Source organism: Humulus lupulus, chromosome 2, assembly GCF_963169125.1.
Source record: "Humulus lupulus chromosome 2, drHumLupu1.1, whole genome shotgun sequence".
Taxonomy (NCBI): Eukaryota; Viridiplantae; Streptophyta; class Magnoliopsida; order Rosales; family Cannabaceae; genus Humulus; species Humulus lupulus.
This window is the reverse complement of record NC_084794.1, coordinates 137,400,129-137,427,722: the sequence shown is the minus strand read 5'-3', so window position 1 is coordinate 137,427,722 and position 27,594 is coordinate 137,400,129. Positions and strand designations below refer to the sequence as shown.

Below are 27,594 nucleotides of genomic sequence, written 5' to 3'. Positions count from 1 at the left end.
ATTTTATATTTACGTTATTTAAACCTTGTTTTGGGATCCCATGTATCAAACATGTATTTTAGTAAAATTTAATCATTTATAACCAAAATTCTTTTTAACCTAGCTTGTTATGCCATTAGTTACACATTATGATTTAAATGACTTGATTAGCAAGTCTTGCACTACTTCAAACAAACAGTGTAACGGTCTTGGTTGTCCAGAGCGTTACAGTAATGCTCTAATCATTAAAATCTCCCCGAGACTCATCCCGAGCCCCGAACTTAGACCTGTTATGACTAGACCGCTAATCAATAATCCATGATCGTCTCATGCCGAATAGCTCGAACAAACCCACATTATAATGTGGTCTCAACAACATATCACCGACATGCATACAAATATACAATTATACCCTCAACGGGCCAAATTACCATCACACCCCTGTAATTAAAATGTGGACCCACATGCATGCATTTAACATCATATTATAATATAATTCACATATATATATTATCACTTAATGGCATATTTAAACAAGTATGGCCCTCCTGGCCTACTAATCCCGCCATTAAACCACATCAAAGAATTCGGGGCATTACAAGGACCAATCCCACCCTGCTTCTACACTTCCCTAGGGTTGATAAGTGCTTCTGTCCTCGAGTCGCTTCATCTGATGGTGTCCCACTCGTAATTGATCATTATTCTTGAAATATCTCATTTTAGGTCGCTTCCACTGTACACATTTCGTTAATTCTTTAGAGGAAATGTTTAAGATAATGAACATCCTCTGCAATGAGGAGCTGGATCTCACCTTCCTCGTCATCACTAATGCCCACCTTTGGCAGTACGGGCCACTGCAGGAGGGGCAGAGCATAAGTTCGGTGGTCCTCACCAACTTTTGGGACTTGAAGAATTCACGACATGAGGTAAGGCTCCACATGGAATACGTGGTGGCTAAGGCGCAATTCAAATATATGCAACACCATTGCGAGGAGTATGTAGAGAGCATCCTCGCCATCAAGGTCACCACGAAGGTGAAGAAAGCTGAACAGCTTGAGGCGAAGCTTCAGGTGGGGATCGAGTCATCCTCCATGCCTCAAGGTAGATCCTCAATCGTTCTCTATTATGCCAAGAACGTAGGGGAGGGAACTAGTCTCGACCATTCTTTATTTTTTCCCTCACTTCTCGAGTGTGGGCAAATCTCGGGACGTCGTTGGTCCGAGGAGGTGTACCAAGACTATCAAGACCTCATCGATGTATTCCTTCACAACCCAAGGAGGATGAGATACCCACAAGGTATTGTGCCTCTAGACACGATGACATATATGCATGTCATCTAATTATGGTAGTACGATACAATTTTGACACAGGAGATGGGTCGACTTATCCGTGAGTTCGCCCATTCCTTCCTTCATCCGGAAGAGCCTAATCGTGGTGGGACTCCCAAAGGGAATTTTATTTAGTCTTGGATGCATTTTTTTGCTTGTTTTTGCTGCTTTCCTTTCCTTCAGAGGATTTAACTAGTATTTTTTTACTCTGTGCCAAAAGCATGGGCTTATCCTCCAGCATACTTCAAAAATAAAAATAAAAGGTTATATATTTTTTTAATTTCAATATAGAGGATATTTTAACCATTGTCTTATTAGAACTAATAAAGTTTAGTTATTTTGTTTAGATCTCATATGGCACTTTTATCCAATTTATTTTTTATTAATATAATTTAACTATTTTTTGTCAATTTTTTTTACTATCAACTTCAAAATATAATAAATTATATATATATATATATTTTATATGTGTAAAATTAATTTTGGTATATTTTATAAAATAAAAGATTATTATTAGAATTTTTTTAAATCAGACATCGAGTATGTGATGGTAAGAAAATGATATTAATCTTCTCTAGAAACTTTTTCGACAATAATTAACAATTTAAATGTTTCTCCATTTCTGTATATTTTAGGTTAATGTGACTTTTGTGTCGAAATAATGAAAATTATTCTGATAGCAAAACATGATCATGATAATGATAGGGAAATTTGAGTTTTAATGCAATAAGTGACACTCCGTTTGAAAAATATCCTATCCCTATAAGCCTCTCGTTTTGGTGCTACTAATGCCGTTACTACCCAAAATACCCCTGGCATAATTTTCTCAAACTCTCCGCATTCTCTCCCAAAATACCCGAACCAAGCAAACTTTGAAATCGATAGGTCTTGATTGAATCCGTAGAACCCAACCTTAATTGTCTTCCACGACCACGACCACGAACAAGGGCTCCCAAAGGGTGACGATCGGAGAAGGGGAAGGAGAAAACGTCGAGCAAGCCGACCAAATTTTTAGGAAACAACCTCAAAGAAAGCGAAGGTGAGGGATTTCATTTTTAATCTGCAATATGTGTATGTGCCTGGTTTTTTTTTGTTGATTTTTGTTCATAGGATAAATCAGGGCTGGCAATGAAGAAATCAGGGTTTTTTCGATATTTTCATGAAACTCGATAGGAATCGATAGGACTCGATAGTATAGGATGAGGAATGGATTAGACTGTGCCTCGATAGGCCTCGATAGGAATCGATGGGACTCGATGATACAAGGCTTTGGAAATTTTAGAACCTACCTCGATATGAATCGATAGGACTCGATAAGATTCGATGAGACACGGCTTTGGGATTTTTTAGGACCCACCTCGATAGGCTTCAATAGGACTCGATGATATAAGGATTTGGGAATTTTAGAACATACCTCGATATGAATTGATAAGACTCGATGATACACGACTTTGGGATTTTTAGGACCCACCTCGATAGGAATCGATAGGCCTCGATAGGACTCGATATGACTAGACTTTGGTTTTTTTGCCTTACCTCGATAGGACTCGATAAGACTCGATGATACACGACTTTGGGATTTTTAGGACCCACCTCGATAGGAATCGATAGGCCTCGATAGGACTCGATATGACTAAACTTTGGTTTTTTTGCCTTACCTTGATAGGCCTCGATAAGACTCGATAGTAACCCGATGATATTATTCTTTGTGATTTTGGAACCCACCTAAATAGGCATCAATAAGACTCGATAGAACTCGATTGTTTTTGCCTCGATAGTAACTGCCTTACCAGATTGTTTTACATTTTTAACATTTTTTTTGTTTTTTTTCCAAATGCCTGAACTTATTGTGCCATTGGAGAAACACTTTCCTGGCCATGTCATTTATAGGGGTAGTGCCTACTTGGATACCCTTATAGAGTAGTTTAAGAGGCATGGTCTTATTGAAAGGGCACAGGCATGCCCGTTGGGACAGTTCTTTAAGGAAAAACCATTTAGATTTTCTGGGGTTCTGCTGCATCAGCTAATGTTGCGTAAGGTAGAAAGTAAGAAGCCTGAAGAGGGTTAGTTCTACCTGGGCAACACTCTATGTAGATTTTGTATTGCAGAGTTTGCCTTAGTTACTGGGGTAAATCTTGGGAAATCACCGTCCCCAGATGAATTGAAAGAGCATCTTTCAAGTGATCGGATCATCCAGGAATATTTTAATGGTGATTCGAAGGTTAGTTTTGGTCAGTTGGAAGATGCATTGAAGGCCTCCACAAACCCAGAAGATGCATTTAAGCTAGGTTTGTGCTATTTGATAGAGGGGGTACTGAATGCCCCAGAGAAGACAACAACAATATGGGGAGATTCCCTGAGGATGGTTGAGGATATTGATTACTTTTTAAAGTATGCTTGGGGGAAGTTGTCATTTAAGAAGGTTAGCAAAGGCCTTCAAAAGGACATGAAGAAGCAATTGAAACACTATGAGGAGAAGAAGAAAGAGGGGTCAAGCAAAAAACAGAAGGAGGCGAAGTATAGTTTCAATTGCTATGCACCCGCGCTTCTTTACTGGGCTTTTGAGGCCATGCCTTCTCTCGAGAGTAAGTTCGGTGAGAACAGTGGGAATTAAATTCCGAGGATGCTCAGCTGGGCTACGAAGACTGATATCACTATTTCGACAGCTCTGTTGGTTCCTATATTCACCAATCGTCGAGTAAGTTCCATTTTATCTTGTTAAATGTCATAAATTAATTGATTAACGATTTATTTTATTAAAGTTTTTCTGACACATGTTATTCAACCATGCAGTTAGTGGTATTTTCCATGCCGAAGCCACGTCCCGGTGAGGTAGTCTACTACAATAGCCTCCCAGAAGTTGATTCCAGGTTATTCCCTAAGTTGGAGGCTGGGACTGCAGTGGATGAAGTAGTTGTACCTGAGAAGGAGGCAGAGAAGCTAGCAGAAGTTGCAAAGGAAGCCTCCATTTTTTATGAGGATGTCCCGAGGGTTGAGGAGGGCACTTCACAGGCCTGTGCAACTTCATCTAGTCAAGTTGCCCAGCCTGATTATGAGAAATCGATGCAGAGGCTCAAGAGGGTTGAGAAGGGCCATGCAACCTTACTACAGAATCAAACCACGATCATGGCTCAGTTGGCGCAGCTGCTTTCACTGGTCTCAGGTCGATCCACCGACGTAAAATCAGATACAGAGTCTGATATCTTGCCTGCAGACTACGAGCGCGGTGATCAACCCTCCACTCCACAGGCCCAGACATCTGTAGCTGCCAGTGATGCTGACAGTCCCAGTGTACGAGTACTGCCGTCCGAGGAGACAGCTGGCCTTGAAGTTGTCAGGAAGAAACGCAGGGCCAAGCGTTTTGATGACTTCACTGACCCAACAAAGAAGATCAGACTAGATAAACAGGGGCTAGTTGCTGAACCACTAAGGAAGTGTGACCCACAGCAGGAGAAGAGCTTCCATAAGTGGATCATTGGGAAGATCGACAATAAGAGAGGCTGCAACGTGTATACTGGGACGCACGGTGTGGCATGGTTCTTATAGTTGCACACAGTCTAGACTTGGCTTTGGGATTCGGTATGTAAATTACATTCATGTTTTCAATTCAATCTTAAAATATATTGATGGTACTAACGAATTTTTATGTTTTTTAGCATATTGATGCCGCTTTGCACATGCTACGCCGCCGACGCCACTTTTACCATGCTGCATTTCGGTAGGATGCTGCGATCATGAACACCAACTTCCCCCAGGTGTGCCTAGGTCGTTGGAATCATTTCAGAGAGACCGGCACTAAGTATACATGGGATGACGATGTGTTGAGAATGTTGAAGGGTGATGATAATCAATTCCTTGTATCATGGCAAAATGTGAGTGAAGTATATTTTGCCTTGCACATCGAGAAAGCCGCACATTGGATCGCCATTGAAGTCTCCATTCCAACGTGGTGCATCAACATTTATGATTCCAACCATAGCATGCTCAGTCCCGCTCTGATGGAGGAAGCGATCAAGCCTTGGTGCTTATTGTTGCCTTCGTTGTTATGGTGTTCTGGCATGTTTGACGACCATGAGGACCTCCAGGTATATCTTGAGCAGAATGCAAAGCCTTTCTCATATTGTCATATTCCTCCAGAGGAGTGTCCTCAGACTAAGACAAGGTATTCCCCTATTTAATTAGTGGATTTTGAAATCTGAAAATTAAAGTTATTTTTATCTTCTCTTGACACAAAATCGATTATATGCAGTGGGGATTGTGGTATGTTTGCCATCAAACATATCGAGCATCTGGTTGCTAGGCTACCACTCGATACTGTTATCGATGAGAACATCCAGCATTTCAGGACCAAGTGGTGTGTGGACCTGTGCTATCAGAATTTGGCCCCGTGATGCTCTTTACATTTTTGTCTTACACATCTTATATAGTATGGCATATAATTAGTTTTGTATATTATTTTTTATCAAACAATATTTTTTGAAAAAGTTATTAAATAAAAAAATATTAAATTCACATAATGTGTCTGCCTCGACATCCAAACACACAAAGTATTAGAAGAAGTATTCCATATGATAAATGCAGCAAAATCAATTAAATAATTACATAACACGATATTTTAAATCCTAGCCTTACATGACTTCCTATTGTGCCCACTACCACAACATCTGCTACACTTACGTGGCTTGACAATCTTTTCCCCGCGTGAAGCATAGTGATTTGTCTTTCACCTACCCACTTTCTGTTTCCTGGGCCTTCCTACAGGGGTTTTCTCAGCGAGGACGCCTACAACCGTATCTCTGATGTGATCAGGGATTACCCATTCATCCTCGTTCCCAACAGGGTAAATAGTATCTTTATAAGTGTCCTTCAATGCCTTGATTCTATAGTAAGGGGAACACAATGAGTAAATGTTTATGCTTCTTTTTCTGTTTGCAGCAAAAGCATGTACACAGGGTATCCCAATGGTTTGGAACATGCCACAAGAGCATGATTTTGTGGCCAAGTTCACCTCACCATCACCATTACCATCGACCATAAGAAATTCGTGATAACCAAGGACTTGGACATCTAAAAAAATTGCTTTATCACCTATTTGCTTCAAATCCTTTTCCATCTCAGGTGATAACACAGTTGTTGCTTTTGCAGCTCTTTCACGTCTATCTGCAAACCAAGACTGAAGAGTGAATCTTATGAATTCAAGAAAAGTGGCGACTGGAAAGCTCCTTCCCTCCTTGGTCTTATTGTTAAAGCTTTCTGCGTAGTTACTCGTCATGATATTGTATCGGTTACCAGGAAAATAAGCACTACTCCACCTTTCAAAGCCAATTCCCTCTAGATATTGAGCAATAGGCGGATCAATTACCTTAATCTTTTCAAAGAACTTGTGAAATTCCGTTCTTCGAAATGCGTACGCTGCACACCCCATGATGTCTTGCACGTGGTCAGTTTTGAATTTTGCCACAACATTCATACAGATATGATGGTAACATGCACCGTGATACACATCTAGGAACACAAGCTCCAAAGCATGATTAATGCTTTTATGCCTGTCCGATACAAAAGCAAGTTTCTCAACGTCCCCTATGGCTTCCTTCAATTTTCTCATGAAATAAGTCCAAGAGTTATGGTTCTCACTGTCAACCAATGCAAACGCAATTGGAAACAACTGGTTGTTTGCATCCAACACAACAGCACAGAGCATGTGGCCACCATACTTATTCTTCAAGAATGTGCCATCCACACAAATTACAGGACGACAGTACTGGAAACCACACCTAGAAACATCGAGGGAAAAGAAGCAATATAAGAAACAACCATCTTCTGCTACAAAATCAGTAATTGTACCTGGGTTCTTATGCTCCAACTGACACAGGTATCAAGGTAACTTGGAGTATGATTCCTCAGGTGTCCCTCTGACATACATAAGAGTCTTTTCTCTGCATCTCCACGCCTTCTCATAGCTCAATTCAACCCCAAAATGGTGCTTCATGTCCTCCCTTATGTTGTTTGCCACCGAGTACCATTGATAGCAAATTTCCTCTTGATTAGGTGCCCAACAACCCACGGTGATGCTTGACGGTGGTCCTTATCTCGAATTTCTTGTGAGCAAGTGTGTACTTCGTTGTATACAATAATCTCGAACATTTCAGATCACATTTTTTTCTTACTCCTCAATCTCCAACCACAATCAAGATCCTTGCAGGTAATGTACCACACATCAGTCACAGATTTCTTCACCTTAAACTCAAAATTATTCTTCATCGCAAATATGGATGCTTTGGTTTTCAATTCAAGCTTGTTCTGAAAGAACTTCCCAAGGTGCAATTCTCCTGAAGCTTTGCTGGTTGAGGAATGATGTTGATGTGAGGCCTCTATATCCTCTTTGGTTAACATGGGAGCACTCCATATTCTACGATCTTCACCTAAGTCAAATGGAGAACTCCATCTAAAACTATCATCGGTTCTACTTGGACCTAGACGACTACTGCTGGTCCCAGGTGTTTGCCGGTCTTCTATTCTGCGCTCATCATCTACCATAACATCTGAACTCTGTGTTGGAAAATCTGCCCTAACATCTGGCCCACCAAGATCTGTTGCATCAGCAACAGGATCGTCGTTGACATAAGGTTCGTAGCCATAGGGATCGTACTCCGCTGTGTCATGCACATATGAAGGATCTCTAACCGGGATATCATCATGGACTATGACATCTGGATTTGTCTCGGGAACACATGTTCCAACATCACCTTGAGTTCCTTTGAAACCATGACATGGAGGAGAAATGTTCTCTTCAAATCGAACTTCTTTATTAACGCTGGCAAAAGTCGATGCATTTCTTACACCTCCCTTCTTAATCAATGTGACACATAGAGGAATGAGCTTCTCTACAGATTTCGATGCTAACCCAATGAATCACACACATGCCTATCATTTTTTATAACGGTAGGTTTGACGGATTGTGATAGGCATGTGTAGGGGACCTCAATTTTCAAGTCATGCACACATTTATCCACTTCAAGCTCATCGTACAGAATGTCAAGCAGTTGCTCATATGTCACACCCTTCTCCACGGGCAGAACTTGATTTTCAGCATCTCTGAAAATCCAACCCCTATTTTCGAGTTCCCAAACACCATTGAATGCAACAAATACGGAAACAGTCGAATCTACAAAAAAAAAGGTCAAAAAGTTAAACTACAACATAAAACAGAAAATATCGATTTCTATCAATATATGTCAAGTCCTATCGAGGTCACACATATCGAGTACAGTCGAGGACTATCGAGGCAAACCATCCAATAAAATTCTTATACACCTATCGAGTTTTATCGAGTACAATCGAGGACTATCGAGGCAAACAATCTAATTAAACTCTTATACACCTATCGAGTTTTATCGAGTACAATCGAGGCAAACAATCCAGTTAAACTCTTATACACCTATCGAGTTTTCTCGAGTACAATCGAGTTATTAAATCCAATTAAACTCTTATACACCTATCGAGTTTTATCGAGTACCATCGAGGTACTGACATCCTAACACTATTGAGGCACGTCGAGGTCCATCGAGGACCATCGAGCCAGCATGCATGCAACACACGAGACCTATCGAGTTTCATCGAAACTCATCGATCCAGGAAAAAAATCCAGAAAAAAAACGCACGAAGTATCCAAAATTCATTCTGTGAAAAATTGCAATAAAACATGAAGGCATACACAGAACTGTTCGAAATAAGACAAGTAATGTAATCATACAAGTTTCCTCACTACATATAACAAATATATACTTACCCATATGATTTTTTTCACTAGATCCGAAATCCAAAATGAAGTTTCTTGACTTGAAAGGACTCACAACTTGCCCCTAGATCCGAAATGCAAATTAATGGTGGCTAGCTTTTTTTGTGTGTACGAGAGTTTGAGAGATAAAGAGGGAAAACATATGAGATAAAGACTGAAGACTGTGAGAAAAAGAGAGGAAAAATTATGCCAGGGGTATTTTGGGTAGTAACAGTATTAGTAGCACCAAAACAAGAGTTATATAATAATAAGGTATTTTTCGAATGAAGTGTTACTTATTGCATTAAAACTCAAATTTTCTTAATGATAATTAAGAGTATTGAAAGAGTGGTTAAGAGTGAATAAGATATCAATCCTGTGATGGTTTGAGAGAGAAGTTATATAAATATATAATAAGCGACGATGTGATGATGAGCTGCCCTTTCATTAAAGCTTATACACTTTATATAATGGATGTGACCGGCACCGTCACCGCCACCACCTTCCACTCTCACAAGAATACATAATAATCTTATTAATATATATTAATGTCATGTCACACAATGATTTACTGTTCATGCTTATAATTTCAAAACTCACATGCATTATTTAAATATATGGAACTGTTTTATGAAAAGTCTACATTTAAACATTTAAGATATTTTATGCTCTATATGTAGTATTAGAATCAATTTCATTTTCAAAGAGAGGACATTTTTTTTCTTATTATCTTTATTGTATAAAACTTCTGTTATTCGAGTAAAATAATATTTTTAATTTTTTTTTGGCATAAAACACATATATATAGATCAACAAATAATTGATAATCATTATTGTTTGTGATTAGAGGCAAAAAAAAATTATACTAAATTATATGATATATATTAATTTATATGATTATTGTAAGTTTAATATCTAAAACATAGTACGAAGTACGGCCTTAATTAATCATTTTTTAATAGAAAACTAATTATATCAACCAATAAATTAAAAACCAACAACTGCTCTAGTACTATACTATACAATTGAGAACCAAATAAAGCACAAATTGAGGTTAATTTTATACGGTGGCTAGTCACACTGATCTCTGATATCAAAGTTAATAATTAAAAAAGCTTTCTCTAGAGTTCAGCAAAAAAATTAAAAAGAAGTTGGTAGAGAAGAATTGTAAAATATATTATTTATTTAATATGATTAAAAGTAAAACTTAGACTATTGACTTGTGAAAAAACATGATCACGGAAAACAGAAGCAAAAACATATACACACAAGCAAAGGATCAAATAAACTAATCCTCAAAAACCTATAAATATATATATATATTTGCTTAGTTTTATTTATATAATTTATTAATTATTTTTATTAAATTTATATTAATATCATATAAATTTCAAATAAATATCATATTTTAATTAAATAATTTATTTATTTTGTTCAAGTTTATGTTTATTCTAGTTTTTGAATTTTGGATTGATAATTATATATTATATGTTTAATGTAATATTAAATATTATACATGTATTTAAAATTTAAGTTTCTTGCTATTTTAAAAAAAAATCAATTTATTACTAATTGAGAGTATATTATATTATATATTTAATATGATATTATTCTAATAAGTGAGTTTAAGTTTAATTAAATTTTATTTAAGTTATAAAATAATTTTATTATTTTAAAATAATTATCATTGTAAAATATCTAAAAAATATCATATTTTAATTTTTTTAATTATTTATTATTTTTAAATAATTATCATTGAAAAATATCTAAAAAAATATAATTTTTTATTTGTTTAATTATTTATTATTTTAAAAAAATTATCATTGTAAAATATCTAAAAAATATCCTACTTTAATTTTTTTAATTATTTATTTTATTTTATTTTATTTAAATTTCAGTATTTACAAACTACTGTTAAATATAAGAATATTCTATTAAAGTTAATATTACAAAAATAAAAAACCGTTAAAGCCAAGAATTTCCGTTATCTACACACTTATTATATAGAAGAGATATATATTTACTAAATACAAGCAACGTGCAATATGTAAGTTTGCTTAATTTTATTTATAAAATTTATTAATTATTTTTCTTAAATTTATATTAATATCATATAAATTTTGAAATAAATATTATATTTTAATTAAATAATTTATTTATTTTTGTTTATGTTTATGTTTGTTCTAGTTTTTGAATTTGGGAGTGACAACAACAGATTATATATTATATGTTTAATGTAATATTAAATATTATATGTGGATTTTAAATTTATGTTTATTGCTAGTTTGTTAAAAATAATAATTTGTTGCTAATTCACAGTATATTATATTATATGTTTAATATTATATTATTAAATTAAGTTTAAGTTTAATTAAATTTTATTTAAGTTATAAAAAATATGATTTTATTATTTTTAAATAATTATCATTCTAAAATATTGCAAAAATATCATATTTTAATTATTTATTATTTTAAAATAATTATAATGATAAAATATCTACAAAATATCATATTTTAAGTTGTTTAATTATTTATTATTAATTATCATTGTAAAATGTCTCAAAAATATCTAATTTTAATTTTTTAAATATTTATTTTATTTTATTTAAGTTTAAATATTTATAAACTACTGTTAAATATAAAAATATTCTGTTAAATATAAAAATATTTCGTTAAAATTAACCATAAAAAAAATAAAAAATAGCTAAAACAAAAAAAATTTATGTTAATAGTACATTTATTATATAGAAGAGATACGGAAGATAAAAAAGAAAAGTAAAATGAAAATGTTAGGAAGAGAGAACCAAATAAGTGGGTCAACACGTATATTAAGAAAAGAATGATTGATAATAAATAAAATGATATAGGTCAATTATATAATCCAAGGTACGTGACTGCTTACACGTATATAATATAAGCATAGAGTGCAAGTCATGAACTGGAAAATGATGACATGCATCTTCTCTACATTTTCCTTTTTATTTTATGTATTTTTGTCAATATGCAACTATTTTGTTCAAGCAGAACGCGGAACTCAACTATAAAATGTCAAACGACAATGCATAATATACAACTGGCTCCTTTCTACTCCTTAGAATCTTCCATATACTCTAATTAAAAAAAAAATTCTTACTTTTCAATAAACTAGACGCATTCTTTCACATTAGTATTTCCAAAGACTCGGTTTCTATTTTTATATGTATAAATCTTTACAACCACCACCACCTTAACAACACCCATTTTAAGTTGTAAACGTATCTTTATATCTCATATATATAGCAAATCTCACCATCAATATATATATATATATCTTGCAAAGAGACCAAGTCCATCCATATATGATATAGATCCTATATATCACCACCACGTAATACTATTATTTCGTCTCTCTGGCAAATTAGATCAGACTCATCTAATCCCTTCAAATATAACCACATAAATATATCCCAAAATCCATTCCAAACCCACCTCTCGGCTCTCTCCATCTCCCTAGAACTTAGCAGAAGTTAATAATAATAATTACATAACGTACGTGATCTTGTTTGTTTCAGTGTTTGGTTATAGCATGGGAAACTACGCCTCATGTACTCTGTCAGGCCCTGGTGGGAAGCACTTCTGCAAAGCCACCAAAGTCATCTTCCCCGGCGGTGAAGTCCGACGCTTCGACGGCCCTGTAAAGGCCGCCGAGCTAATGCTTGAGACGCCGAGCTTTTTCGTCGTCAACGTACGCTCCATGCGGCTCGGTCAGCGGTTTTCGCCGCTCAACGCCGACGAAGACCTCGAGTTGGCTAGCGTCTACATCATGTTTCCCATGAAGAGAGTCAATTCCCCCATCACCGCGGCCGACATGGGCGCTATTTTCCTCGCCGCTAACTCTGCCACCAAGCGCGGTGGCGGAGGTGGCCGGAAGACTAGGGTTTTGCCGTCGGAGTTCGGTGAGAACTGGCGGACATATGACATGGCAGCAGAGGAGGAGAAGGAGGAGGAACGGGTGGCGGCGGCTGGTCCGAAGTTGAATTTGGATGATATAGAGGATTTCTCGGCGCCGGAGTTCCTGCATAGGGTGTCCATGAGTAGGTCTAAGAAGCCATTGTTGGAGACTATAGCAGAAGAACCAGTTTTCTCAAGATAATCAATTAATTAGTAAGCCAAGGCGTTTTCTCATTTTATATCAAAAGTTTTAGTAAATAACTAACTAATTTGAGTGTACATATATATATATATGTATAAATGATATATATATATATGTATGTATATTGGTGGTGAAAGTCTGTGGAAGATTAATAATAATGTAAAATTTCAACAATATATAAATATATATATATATATGATATTCATAAATTTGATACTAATTCTCTTCTCAATAAAATAGTTTGAGTTGAGATTTATTGATTAAATAGTGAAATTCGATTAAAGGACAGGTTGATATGAATAAAAGTCCTTGTGCGCTATTGTTTGTACGTATTGTAACTGTGGGTCATGACTCAGTGGCATGTGCTTAGCACAACAGAGTATACACTGTAAATTACAGATACCCTATATATGAACGACCAAATATTATTCATTCATAATTTCTATTAATATTTTCTTAATTTTGCAATAATTTCATTATATTTAAGCTCAAAAATACCAAGTCTGGATCGAAGTCTGGGATTAATTAACGATGTACTAAATAACATAAGGCATTATATATACTCTACTTAAATATACCACTACTTTCCCCCATCTAGTCTCTCTACTACAAAAAAGGCTTTTTAGGACTCGCGGGCACGAATCCTCTGTTTAAGAGCCTTAAAAACTGATATTTTTTAGGACTCGCAAGAATATTTTTAGGGCACGCAATGCGAGTTCTAAAAACATTCTTTTAGGACTCGCGATCCCGTTGAGTGCCTTTAAATAAGTTTTTAGGACTCTCTTCGCAAGTCCTAAAAGAATGTTTTTAGGACTCGCAATACATGTCCTAAAAGATCTCATTGAGTGTCTTTAAATTAAGATTTTAGGACTCGTTTGCATGTCCTTAAACGTAATTTTTTTTTAAAAAAAATGCAGCTACAATTTTCATTTTGATTTAAAAAATATATCTCATTGTGTGCCTAATATGTATTTAAAAGAAATTTGAAAAGAAAATACTAAAAAAACGCCAATTTTTTTTAAAAGAAATTTAAATTTCTCGGAGAGATGTCCTTGTCTACTGAAACTTTGTTGTAGCATTACACGAACTTTGTTGCAGCAAAAGTAAGTGAGAGAGCTTGCTCAAAATTAATGTTGTAGCATCATATTGACGTTGCTACAACAAAAATGCCTAACTCCACGACCCATTTGATTACATTTTCTCTGCAACCATAAGCACATTAAACCATCAAAAACCAAAATCTTAAAAGAACATATTTACAATATATATATATTTAATTTGACATAAAACCAAACATTTAAAAAAAAACATTGTTATTACAAAGTTTTTAGTCTTTAGTAGAATAAAAAATAGTTGTAGTAAACTTAAAATAAATTTTTAACACCATTAGACTTATGTCCTACGTCATATTTAAAACATATGATGATCATCACTGAATGACATCTTTCCACCAATACAAAAACATATCATAAAATCTTTCTTAGCATCACCCCAAAAAGTAAAAAAAAATAAGCATGCATTTTCTATATTGTGCATATTTGCTTTAATAAAAAATACAAATTAAGAAAATAAAATAAACATACAAAACTAAACTAAATATAAAAAAAATCTACAAAAAATCGGACAACATATCCCCTAATTTACTTGCCTAGCCATCTGTCGCAATCAACATCAACAAATCAAATAAATCAAACAACACACATGTTTTCATCCATATATCATCGCAGCACACAAAATTCTCATAACCTACTTCACTAAGACATGCAAGTTTTCAATATTCCGTTATCACCGCAACACATAGAATTCCAAGAACCTATTTCACTACGGATGAATATCTAAGATATTTAAACAAAATTATAAAGTTATTCAAAATTCTAAAAGATTAATTTAAAAATAAATCAATCAAATACAACATATCTCTTGTAATTTGCTACCAACCCAATACTTTAAGACCAATTCAAATATTAACCTAAACATTATTATCAACATTATTATAATTAAACCAACCATTCTTTGGACTCATAGAAAACATAGAAAAACAGCTAATGGCTATTAAGAAATTTATATTGAACCATAAAACAAAACGGAGTACATAGAAAAAAAAAGCTAATGACTATTAAGAAATTTATATTGAACCATAAAACAACACATAAAGACTTAACTATACTAAGCGTGCCATCCTTTATAACTTTGAAACGTAACATAGAATAAACTATTAATACATCATGTCAATAAAACATAAAAGAAAATGCAAAATTGATGAATATGTAACTGTAAGAATCTAATGAAAGAAAAACAGAGTCAATATATTACGCAAAGCCATGCAAGATAGACATACAAGTAAGCATTTCATTTAGAAAAGAAAAATGGTTTTTTTTTCAATAATTGTTCTGCACCATATCTATTATTTTCTCAAAATCATGATTTTTTTTATCCTTTTATATTTCTAAAGTCTGTTTAAGGATAATATAAATGAACCACATTAGCGTACAACATTTGCAGAAAGCTTTCAATCTTGAGTAATGAAAACGATGAAACAAAAGTGTCATGTGAAATCCAATATTTTTTTTATCATGACTATTACTACTACCTATATTTATATAAATGTAAGGCCTGCTTATCATGTATAAATGCAAAATAGAAGAGGAAAAGTAGAGACCTAAGAAACTACCTTATGGAAATGTTGTTGCAACTTATCATTTAGTCTTAAAGCTTTCAAAACCATAAATGAGCATTCAAATAGAGCCACATGTGCATAACTCTTCAAAAATAATCACCACACACACTTCCACAACACATCACCAAGGCATCAGCACCACACCCTTAAAAAATGAAGTATATTAAAAAAAAATTGATTTAAGAGAACAAAATAAAGTGATATATATATACATATATATATATTTGAAAAGCAAGACAAAATGATATAATGATACACAATGTAGAGCATAAAACTATAATGGTAATAATTTATACCAATTAGGTCTATAGTATCCTATGAAGAAGATGCATTACTTTCTCAACATACTCCAGATCCAATTCTTGCTGATATTAATGGATCCACCTATTTCATAAGCAAAATTAACTATGAATTGTTGATTGATGAAATAAAATTTAAAAACTGCATTAATTTGAAATCAAAATGCAAAAAAAAAAAAAACTAAAGCTAAATTAATGATAATCATAAGCACTTGACTCTATAAACAAAAATAGAGAGAACATATAAAAAATTATATATATATATATATTTAAATAAAGAGAGAGAGGAGCAAAACAACAAAACTAGAATTGGTAAAAATAAAAAATTAGATTGAAAATATAAACCTTATATTCTCTTCATCTCCTGTCAACTATATAAACAATTATGTATATTACATGGATAAGCTAACCACAAAAACGACCAAGAGCATGTATTATTCAATCAAAATAATGTTACCATGATATAATTGTTGTGATCTATAAATTACAAAGTTGCTATATAATTTGTAATGAACATGCTTTCTTCATAATTTGATTATCATTAGCAACTAAAGCTACTAATTGCTTGTTGGAAGTATGTAATACATAATATCATAATTCAAAAAGTTTAGTAATCTCTTAAGTAAATTATTTGCACAAGTTAGAAAAGTTGGGACCTAAAACACTTCTCGTGGCTACCTCTTGTGCGCACCATTCACGTTTTCAACATCAGATCCTCCAACAATGGATCCAAGAATAGCTCCACCTGCCTACATTCTACAAGTTTAATAATTTACATACCAAGCACATCTAATTAACATTAAAAAATAAAAAAATAAAGTCTCTTGTTAGGAAAATTGTAAGCTCAGTTCAACTAAGTCTTAATCTTAACTAATTAGTACTTGGAACACTCTATGAACATATATATTTAGTCCTATTAACAGTCAGATTTTATCAAAAGTAAAATTAAGACCCAAACATGGAAACGAACTTAGATTTCATCATATATCTAGATTCTATCAAACAATTTCTTCCTCATATAAATTTATGAAAGACTCACCTGTGCTAGAGAGACATTACCGCCACCAGAGCAAAGACCCCAATGCCGTTGCCGGAGCCGAGAAGCCCAAGTGCCGCTACTGGAGAAGAGAAGCCCAAGGGTGCCGAGAACCCTCCAACTGCCGAGAACCCAGCATGCTACTGTTGCCGGCGTTGACGCCCTCAAACCCCAGCCACCAATGTTGCCTTCACTACCATCAAATCCATTGCGCCGTCGCCTTCACCAGCCCAAAGTTTTCGTTGAAAACCCTAAGCCCTAATTCGAAGGTTCTTTTTTTTTTTTCTCTTGCTTGCTGAGAAAATGGTATAAGCAGCCCCCAATTCAACCCACTTATAGTTTTTTCACCCAATTTTAATTAAAAAAAAAATAGGGCTCACTTTGGGTGTCCTGAAAGAGATTTTAGGACACCCAAAGTGAGCCCTTAAAAGTCACCTGTAATGCCCTAAATTTCTTAATAAGGTTTAGGACTTTGATTAGGAGGCTGGGAGGGCCATTATTGCTTTATTATGTTATTAATTGATAATATGCATGTTTAGGTGTATTAAATATGCATGTGGACTCACTTCTGAGTAATTTGGTGATTTTCATATTTTGGCCATTTTGGGCATATTTGGCATATATGTGATATGTGTGTGGTGCTTTATTATTGTTTGGTTATGCTAGAGTTACTCAGCACAAGACGATCCTAGGAGGTAAGCTAGTGGGAAAGTCACAACGGGATTTATTCTTGACTCGGAGTGAGTCAAGGGGTATTTAGAGCATTACCGGGTTATTGGGTAATGGGAATTAATATTTGGTGATAAATTGGGAGTTAGTAAGATCATGGGGAAATTCTGGAGGTTTTGACTATTTTGTCCCTGGGGGTGTTTTCGGGACTCCGAGTGTTAGGATGAGGTTGAGACTACTTAAGCTTGAAGTAACCTTTTAAAAGAATAAAAAGAACGTTCTGTACGTTCTCTCTTCCTCTAAGTTCCTTTTCGTCTCCCGATTGCATTTTCGAAGGTAACTTGAGTTCTAGGACTTGGATTCAAGCGAGGATCGAGGTATAGTGATCCTAGGAAAGATTAGAAGCTTATTAACCGAAGGATTTAGTTAGAAACAACTCAATTGGAGGTAATTCAAGTTTTTAAAAGTTTTTAAGCTTGAATTAGATTTTGTGTTTTGATGAGTTTTTGATTGAATTGAGACTTGGGTTTTATGGGTTTTGGATCATGGAGATGTTTGGGAACTTTGATTTTGGGATTTGGAAATGTTTGGATAGGTTTTTGGAAGATTTTAAAAGTGGAAAAACGAAGAAAAGTGGCTGGTGCGAAGTTGGGCCGCGACCCTAGTTTGATGAAGGTGGAGGAGGCTCTGCCAGGGGGGCGGGCCGCGGCATGGTCCTTGGAGGGCCGCGACCCTTAAGGGAAAAGTTGCCCAAAAGTGTGTTTTTGTGATGGAAACTTAACTCTAAGGGCCTGGGATCGATCCTACTACTTAGTTGAGTGGGATTTGATGTCCCAGAGGATTGGGTTGGGTTTGGAAGTATTTATCTACTCATTTTGATGAGGTTTTATATTATGGTTGTGCCTAAGTTATCACTAGAGACTTGGAATCAGGGTCGTGCTTGTGGCTCGTTTATTGGTAACCTGTGCTTGGACCAAAGGTAAGAAAACTGCACCCCATATGTGACATGCATGGTTATTCTTGATGCATGTTGGATGTTTAAAGGTAAACATTGATAGCATATTGAATGCTTAGAAATCTTGCTCATTTGCATATGGTTATTATTGAGGCATGCTGGATGATTAAGTGTGATGCATGTGGTGCACGAGAAATATATGATTAGGGCATGCTATGAATATTGAATATGAGATTGTTCAGAGCTTGAGCCTCTGTGTGTATGCATGATTTTAATTGTGCTAGTATTGTTGAGTAAGCATGCTGAATGTCCTGTATTTGGATATTAGACATATGATATATGTTGGTAGCATTGCTTACTTGTGCATGGCCCTGATCACTCAGATTTGGCATTGGTTGTGTGTTACCGACCTGGGAGCAAGTAACGGCATAAGCGTCATGAACGCTGGGCCGATAAAAGATTAGATCTAATCGACATTCTGCATTAGATGACTCAACAAGAGCATTAATGGCGGACCGACCTGAAGTTTGGTGAAAACTAAAAGCGCTTGTGTGACTTACCCATCAGTCACTCATCTATTGAGTTAAAGACTTACCCTTCAGTCTCTCATCTGTTCAAGCTAGTGACTTACCCAACAGTCACTCATTTGTTTAAGCTAGTGACTACCCATCAGTCATTCATCTGATTAGAGCCATTGCAGGAAAGGCTAGGTAACAGTTTCGTTACACGACTATGGGAACCGAGCCCCATAGTGACTTGCTTGTCAGTCACAACAGAACCTCAAAGTGACTCGATTAACGAGTTTAGCACTGTTTGCAATGTGCACCGTAACGGTCCCTGGAGTTGGGGCATTACATCACCACTCTTAAATTTTCTATTCAGGTTTTTTAGGACTCACATATGTTTTTAAGATACTCATCGCGAGTCCTAAAATGTGATTTTTAAGGATTCTCAATTAGAGTCCTAAAATCTCTAGAGAAATTTTTTAGGACTTACATTTAGGTGTGTGTCCTAAAAATGTGACTTGTAAAGAGTATTTTGTACTAGTGTCTCACTGTTTCATCAGAAAAAGTTCACTTTTGTCGATGCGTTTATCGATACTCACCGGGGGAAGGCCGATTTTATATCGGCGCTTTTTGTCGTCGGTGAAAGATTGTTTTGCCAACGCTGTTTACCAAACGCGGTGACAAAGGGTAATCAAATTTTAAGTGGGAGTTTTGTGTAAAATTTTGGTGGGGAAAATGTGTATATTGTCGAGAAAAGTCTCCAACATTCACTAGAAATTGTCTTAACCTCGTTAGGAAAAATATTATTTTGCGCCGGCAAAAGTTTTTTAGTTTGAATTATCAATTTTTTTTTTGAACTTGTAGACATTATTTTTCGTTTAACTTGCATCGTTTTATATGTTTTGAGTTTGGAAATATCAATTTCTTCCAGATTGTTCTGAGATTAACATATAAACTTATTAATAGTATTTTCTTAATTATTTGAAGTTAAACTGGTTTGATCGGTGCTGATCACACCATGGTATCATAGTTTGTAGTAACATTTTCTAATTAAATGTTATTTTATAACTAATCAATGGTTTGATTATACGTATAGTGTTTTAAGATAGATATTCTCTAACATTAATAAGTGTTCTTATTAACTGTTAGCACTTAAAGTGTTATGATATGTGTGTAACTTTGTTAATCAAACTACGAATTAGTAACTTCTTCCAACGTTAGCGAATTATTAGTTAGATAAAACGTAATAAATGGTTTGATTGAGTTTCGAGTGTTTAAATATCAACAATAAAAGTAAGTACCACTATTCTTATTGAATGTTGAATGTTAAAGTGTTTTGATTTCTAATATTTGATCTCGATCTCACCATAAATTTCTGATCAACTCCAACCCTATGAATTGATGAGTATTTTTGAACTGAATGAACCATACAATTATCTATCAGATCTTTGAAGTTACAAATATCAGTAATATATTTTAGGGTTAATGCAACTTTTGCCAGAGAGAAAACTTTTCCCAATGATATAAAGCGACGACAAAAGTCTCATCTGCCTCAATTAACACATTGAACCTTTTTCTGGTGAGGTAGGTGAACCTCGCCGGCAAGGGTCTCACGGAATTTTGCTGGTGAGCCATTATGCGCCGTGAAAAGTGCATTGCACATCAAAAAAAGGTTTCACTAAACAAAACATGTCATTTTGATTTAAGGTTTAAATGGAGACTTTTACCGGTGAGCATTATACTTTTTTCGACGAGCCTAAACTCACTGGAAAAAGTGTTAATGATATCAGAGGCCCAGTCTGCCTCCTCCCCCATTTTTTTTTTCTTTTTCTTCCTTTTTTCCTTCTCCCTCCGCATTTTCTTCCCACCACCAAGCCCATCCCACCCACCGCCACAACCACTGAGCCCCCACACCGACTGCCTTCCCCCCGAGGCCCTCCACGTCGACAGAACCCGAGCCCCACACCCATTGCCGAGACCCATACACCGAGCCCCTCCCACCCACTTCCCCTACCACCAAAACCTCCCCATCAATCGCCTCCTCCCCGAGCCCCACACCTGTCACTGTGTAAAGCGCCCTATTATATTATTTTGTAAAAACGTCAATTATCTCATAGATAATTAGAAAATTACCACTTAAAAAATTAACTCAGTGGTGCCTTGATAAACACATGCATGTTTGGGCCCAATAGTTTAAAATAAAAATAAATTATTCATATGCAATGTTTAAAGAAAAATAAAAGTTTAAGTCCCACTGGAGTATTTAAAAATAAAGTCCATAACAAAGTTTCCTTAAATCTCGACGCTTATGTTGATCGTTTATTTGTTCACAGGAAACCCCCACGCAATACACACTGTCGTAATAGAAAAATACCACTTTCAGGAAAAACTCAGTGGGGCCTTGATAAAACATGCAAGTTTGGGCCCAATAGTTAAAAATAAAATAATGTGTCTTTATGCAATATTTAGAAAAATTAAGTCCCACTATCGTAATTGGAAATAAAATTCACAACATAAGTTCTTTAAATCTCGGCGCTCATATTGATCGTTTGTTCGCTCATAAGAAACCCTCACCCCATCCATACTCAGACGTCGAAACCCCTCACATCACTGTGCGTGCTAGAGAGAAATCCTATTTATTACCTAAAAGGAGGAAACTAAGGAGGTGAGCTAAAAGCCCAGTAAGGAAGTACAACAAAATCAAAGAAAAGACAAGAAATACATGTACAATATAACAGGTCATATTTCATAATCATAAATGAAACATAGTCATACATCACATACATACAACATAAGCATACTCTTTGTGATCATGGCACCTCTGTTGTCCTTGTCACATTTTTGAGGTAACCAATATAACTGGACTGGTAAAACCTCCTCTATGAGGTAAACAGGATCTCAGGTCCTTAAATAACCTCGGCACGTCCGCCCTTTGAGTTACATCATATCCTTAGTAACTCCTTTGTTGCATTGCGTTCAACATGCTAGCAACCTTATCTTTTCATTCATCATACAAACACATGTAATCCTGTTCACATTAAAGCAAAGAAAATACATGCTGCATATTACTTATCATAACATATCAAGATAGAATTCTACCTTTCCATATCACTTGGTCTATCATCAAAACATAACATCATCATTTACATAGTACATTATTTCTTGTACTTACAAGTCTTACCATTTCATAGCATAAACATGAAAATTCTATCTAACATCCTTACCTCAGGTTCGAGCAAAGCAAAAATGACAATACATCACAACGAGCCTATAATCATAACCAAACGTTCATTTCTTAGAATCACATAAGACTACTCATGCCCAACACACAACCCCACGTGTGCATGGGCCACGCACGCGTGGAATAAATTGCTCAATAATTGCAAAAATACAACATTTCCACATAAAATCGTAAAACAATAATGTTAATTATACCTATTAACCCTTCATGGTTACAAAGTAAAAGTCATGTGTTTAAACAATAGGCATATATTTGAACGTAAAAATGCATTTGCATGCGACATGCATATGTGAGAGCGTTCTTAAACTTTAATGTTTTAAAACGATAATTTCTACATGCTTATTCCTTGCCATTTTCAAACAAAATTCAGCAACATACTTCATTTACCATTTTTATAAATTTGATTCATTCTACTCAACTATAGTTCTACACATTAATTATAGTTGGAAAATATATATAATAAGAATAATGATATGTGCACCCAAAATATACACTCAAACATTACACACAGTGATGTGGCAGTTTAGCTTAGCCAATCACATTTATTAAAACTGGGACCCATTATTTTAAAAAATAGAGATACATCACTGTGTATAATGTTTGGATGCATATCTTGGGTGCACATATCATTACTCATATAATAAACCTCACCTTAAAATAGGTTCTTAATTGAATTATGCTAACTTCTAATTTTGAGAACCTATCATATTATATACCTTAGAGTGACAAAATACCAATGACAGAATGTAGTAAAATGCATATAATATAATAAATATCCTAAATTAAATCAAGAGCCTAAATTACATAAGAAGAGCATGACTAGACTTATGTAAAAGGCACCAATAAACTTAGAATAAAAATTAGAAGAAAATCAACTTAATTGAAACAAATATATAGAAATGAAGAATAGAAAAGAATCAATATATTAAAATTATAATGTGAAACATGAACTTCACTCTAGCCTTTCCACAAGAGAATTTATCCTAAAATAGGCATTGTTTCCACTCAAAAACTATAAAAGACATGAAAGAAAAAAAATACGAAATAAGTGTATTTCTCGCTAACTCTACTCTCTACTTTTGTTTCCACCATTTGATGATTTTTTTCCCTACATTTGGCTCTCTATTTATAGTGGAAATAGGACCCAAAATATGTAAAATCGTGTACAAAAGAGTGGGAAAAATAGCTACAAAAACTGATGGAAGTGGGACACAAGCTGCAGTAATGAGGGAGACACGTTTAACAAGTGTCTTATGCCGGTTGGCTCGGCAGAGATGGTGTTGGGGCGTGGGTGACAACTACCAAGCGAGTGGGACAAGTGGCGTCTCTTGAGTGGCTCTCCATGGAGTGCGTCAGGCAGAGTGTGGCCCGCTGCGTTAGGCGTGGTAGGTGGAGTGGCTGCAGGTGTGTCAAGCGTGGCAGGCAACATGGCAGCTCGTTGTGTACCACTTTTATTTATGATTTCTTGGGAGCAACCTGAGTTGGGCTAACCCATTTACTATCACCAACAGGATAGATTATTCCAGAATCAATAAGTTTCAAGGCTTCAGTCTTAACTACTTCCTTCATCGTTGGGTTTAATCTTCTTTGAGGGTCACGACATGGTATAGCCCCATCTTTGTTCTTGCAACACATTGATGAGTTGGTGCTCTTGTGTGGCGTTGATCTTGGAAGATATTATGACAGGAAAAGTGTTGCCAGCTCCCAGGGAAACATGCTTAAGGCCATCAAGAAGTTAGGCCAACTTTGGTTGAGGAGCTTCTTTAGTGGAGGGTTTTGGTGTTTCTCGATCTTGAGGGAGTTCCTCAAAGATTGGATTCCAAAACATGGTTCTTCTAGCTTGTGAGTGTTTGATGTTTTCAGGGTTGATTTCAGACTCGCTGGGCTCAAAACTTTCAAAATTTTGGAAGAGGTGATTAAAATGATTAGAAGTGTATTTCAATTTGACATCTTCTTAAATGAGTGTATCGATCAGATATGATTGGAAACACTCATCATTATCAGGTGGTTGTTTGCCAATGCAGAAAACATTCATTTCTAGAGTCATGTTCCCGAAAGAGATTTTCATGAGACCATTCCTACAGTTAATGAGTGCATTTGCTGTTGCAAGGAAAGGTCTACCGAGAATGATGGGAATTTTGGACTCTATACTCACTTCAGATTGAGTGTCCAAGATGAGAAAATCAATGGGGTAATAGAAATTTTCAATTTGAATCTGAACGTCTTCAACTATTCCCTAAGGTTTCTTGAGTGATCGACCGGCCAGTTGTAGCACCACAGATGTGGGCTTGAGTTCTCCTAGACCTAATTGCAAGTATATTGAATATGGCATGAGATTTACTTGCTCCTAAGTCTAGAAGTGCTTGACCAAATTCCTGTTCCCCAATTTGAAATGAGATGGTGGGACAACCAAGATCTTTGTACTTAGGCGGTGTCTTGTAGTCAATTACCACACTAGCTTTTTCTGCCATGAACGCATTTTTCTTGACATGGTGCTTTCTTTTAACGGTGCACAAATCCTTGATAACCTTGGCATAAGCTGGCACTTGTTTGATCACATGCAACAATAGTAAGTTGATCTTCACTTGTGTTGAAAGGTCTAGGATTTCACCATGATTTTGCAATACCTTTTCAAGTGGATTTCAAAGCTTGAGGAAATGGTGTCTTTACTGGAATGCTTATTGGCACATCATCATCTAGAGCAGACATTGACATACTCGTTGTCTTAGTTAACAATGAAACTGTACTTTGACCACTTTGAGTAGTGATGGCATTAACCTCTTTGAGATTTGTATCTGTAGAAGAGGAGGTTTGTGCCATGTGTTGCCCTTTTTGATAGATTAGAGGTTGAGTGAGAAGCCTACAATGCTCTTGAATTGTCAAAGTAGTGTCTAACTTTGTCATTTGGCTTTTTATGTCTTTCATTTCCTCCACCATTTGTGTGAGACAAGATATGAGCTCTTGAGTTGAGGCTATTTGTGTTTCTACAAGCATTTTCAAGGTATGCTCAAGAGAATTCCTTGACTACGTGTTATTTTGAGGAGCAATGTACGCTTTTGGTGGTTGTTGCTGCTCAGGCCTCCATTGGCACCCAGATGCTTTGTTTGAATCCTTCCAGCTGAAATTTAGATGGTTGCGCCAACAGGGATTATAAGTGTTTAAGAAAGGGTTATAAGGCTTTTTTGTAATTACTTAAAGCATTGCATCGTTCCTCATTTCCTCCTCTTAACTCACCAAGAGCAGGGCACTCTTCCAGTTGATGTTACGTCCCTCCACAGATGAAGCATGGATCTCGTATCTCGACTTTTGCGACCATGTGGATTCCTTTACCTTTTTGAGTTTTGAAAGCCTCGAATTGTTTTCTCAATGATTCAATGTGGATTTTGATATTGTCATCTTCCCTCAATTGGTAGATTCTTGTTGATCGTGGCTTGTCCATCGGACTCGGTCCATTCCATGTGTAGGACTTTTCAGTGAGATCGTCGAGGTACTTGGGATCTTTTTGAAGAAATTCACCATTGCACATCATTTGTACCAATTATCTTTGTCCGGTTGTTAGACCATCATAGAAATAGTTGACCAGACGCCAGCTTTCGTATCCATGATGTGGCCATTGATTTATCAAATCTCTAAACCTCTCCCAGACCTGATGGAAAGTTTCATGGTCTTTCTAGATGAAGGTAGAGATTTTCCTCTTAAGGTTGCTAGTCTTATAGGGTGGAAAATATTTTGCGAAGAATGCTTTTGTCATTTCGTCCCATTTTTTGATAGATCTAGGCCTTAGGGAATACAACAAGCTTTTTGCTTTGTCTTTGAGAGAGAAAGGAAAGAACTTCAATCTCACAATGTTGGTGACATCAGCTCAGTTTTTGAATGTAGGCACCACCTCTTTGAATTCCCATATATGCACGAACGGACTGTCATTTTCCAAACCATGGAAGGTTGGTAAGAGGTTAATCATCCCGTGTTTGAAATCAAAATTCGGAATATTGTTGGGATATATTATGCATGAAGGTGTGGTTGTACATGTAGGATGTAAATAATCTTGTAGCGTTATTGGTTGGACTTCATCTTGATGAGCTATCGTGGGTGGTTTAGGAAGTCTTGATGAATTGGGTGAATGTGAAAGAATGGAAGAAGATGATGAAATAGGAGATTTCTCTAAAGCTTCTACTTGTTGTCTCACGAATCTCCCTAGTGCGTCTCTCTTTCGTGGAGTAATATTTTTTTTGTAAGTATTATAAGCGTAAGTGTCTAATAGTGTAATAAATATACACAAAAAATGTTCTTAGGCCAATTAGGAAGGCTGCCAAGGTACCATTTTAGGCCCAAGAGCTTTTCTAGAACTCTCGGAGGTTCTTAGAAAAGGTTGGAGGGTAACATTAATACAAACCTTATTTAACAACCAATTTTTCTAAGACAAAACAAATTTGGTTTTTACTGATTTCCAAAATTACACAAATGTTCTCAATAATTTGTTTTTTTTATGCTTTAAAATTTTTTGATTCAAAGTTTTATGCTTTTTTTTTAAAAAAGCCTAAATCTAGAAAATAAAATCCTAAATCTGAAAGTAAGAGAAAATAAATAAATAAAATAAAATAATAACAAACATGAATAAATGAAAAGAAACTAAAAATGAAAATTAGTGGGAAAAAAAACTTAAAAAAATTATATATTTTTTCTAAAATAAAAATAATTCACTATGCAAACCTTTAATTGTAAAATTACCTCCCCGGCAACGGTGCCAAAAATTGACATCGCCCAAGAAACTCCTAAGCGCTCACAGTAGTAATCAGGCTATGTCGTATCCAAAGAGAGGTAAAATACAAGTAAAAAGAAATATTAGTAAATTAGAAATAATGAACTTAGAAATAGTGTAACTTCAAAAAAAATAATTTTTAAATAGTAAATAAACTAAATTAAAGAATTAGAATTTGAAATAAAATATGGAAGGCACAAGTTTCATTCATGCAAACATATCTATATTTTAATAAA

At 35.3% G+C, this 27,594-nt stretch overlaps 1 protein-coding gene and 1 non-coding gene across 2 annotated transcripts; both read left to right on the top strand.

The window, feature by feature from the left end:
* The first annotated feature begins 12,147 nt into the window (after positions 1-12,147).
* Positions 12,148-13,641, top strand: LOC133816322 (uncharacterized). The gene has a single exon (XM_062248875.1). The coding sequence runs from the start codon at positions 12,650-12,652 to the stop codon at positions 13,214-13,216; it is 567 nt and encodes a 188-aa protein (XP_062104859.1). The 5' UTR covers positions 12,148-12,649; the 3' UTR covers positions 13,217-13,641.
* Positions 13,642-26,195: 12,554 nt separating this feature from the next.
* On the top strand, positions 26,196-26,302 carry LOC133820629 (small nucleolar RNA R71). The gene has a single exon (XR_009887034.1). It is a non-coding gene; the product is annotated as a small nucleolar RNA R71 (small nucleolar RNA).
* Positions 26,303-27,594: the final 1,292 nt, after the last annotated feature.

Bases quoted from the DNA above. Each gene is read 5' to 3' on its own strand.
- LOC133816322 (XM_062248875.1), top strand. From the start codon at position 12,650: ATGGGAAACTACGCCTCATGTACTCTGTCAGGCCCTGGTGGGAAGCAC.